Below are 856 nucleotides of genomic sequence, written 5' to 3' on the forward strand. Positions count from 1 at the left end.
GTGTACCTTATTCGTTAACTTACAGTGGTACTATAGGGAAAAACTAACATTGGTTTAGATTTACCTTTTTTGATAACTTACACTTACAGTGGTACTGGTACCCTTAAGAAAAAACAACATTGGTTTTTAAACTTATAACAGGCTGAGTAAGTAGTAGTATTATCACATCAGAAGTATGGATCCCATTTTATACAAAGCAAATCACTGTGGTAAATCGCTTTTAGTTTTATTTCAATATCAAACGCTTCATTTGTTTTGCATGTTGCTTTTAAGTTGTTAGATTATATATTGATGCATTATCAGACCTGGACAAGTCGATGTTTGCTTATTAGTGTTTTACCACAACACTAAAGCAACTTCAATGGAAATTAAGTTAACATTGCTAAAGATAAAAACATAAACCTGCAGAGTATATGTAACATCTATGATGTTGCAATACTTTAATCCTGTTGCAACAACATCAGGGATGGTTAAAGTTGCTTCATTTCGCAAAGTTCTTCTCTGGTTTGATGATATAGGTTCGCTTTTCCATTTAGCGACAGTAAATTCCTTTTCTTTCTGTTTTGTGTTTCCGGATGAAGTCCAACTGAAGTCAGAACGCTTTCCAAAACATGTCACATTTTGTTTCAGTTTCATGGTGTATGTCATTGGTTCAGCACTGCCGGAATATATGCAAAGTCAAACTAATATATTAGTGATATCCAATCAATTAAACAAACAAGTTGAAACTAGTACCTAAAAACCTATTGAGATATATCAGCTTTGACAGCTTAACACAATTTGGCTATTCTATGTTACTTACGATCCATTATCGATAAATCCATTAAAAATAACTGTATCGCCAGGAACATAGCCC

The 856-nt window shown here is 33.2% G+C and overlaps 1 protein-coding gene across 1 annotated transcript in view; it reads right to left on the reverse strand.

Annotated features, from left to right (window-relative positions):
• Nucleotides 1–850, reverse strand: part of LOC100182640 — a 2,758-nt gene extending 1,908 nt beyond the window's left edge. The window contains exons 1-2 of the mRNA XM_026834373.1: nt 803–850; nt 387–658 (exon numbers count right to left, since the gene is read on the reverse strand). Of these exons, the coding sequence (XP_026690174.1) occupies nt 387–648 (262 nt within the window). The 5' untranslated portion in view covers nt 649–658; nt 803–850. The remainder of the gene's footprint in view (nt 1–386; nt 659–802) is intronic.
• Between the last annotated feature and the right edge of the window lie 6 nt (nt 851–856).

This window comes from Ciona intestinalis, chromosome 4 (genome assembly GCF_000224145.3).
Source record: "Ciona intestinalis chromosome 4, KH, whole genome shotgun sequence".
In the NCBI taxonomy this organism is placed as follows: Eukaryota; Metazoa; Chordata; class Ascidiacea; order Phlebobranchia; family Cionidae; genus Ciona; species Ciona intestinalis.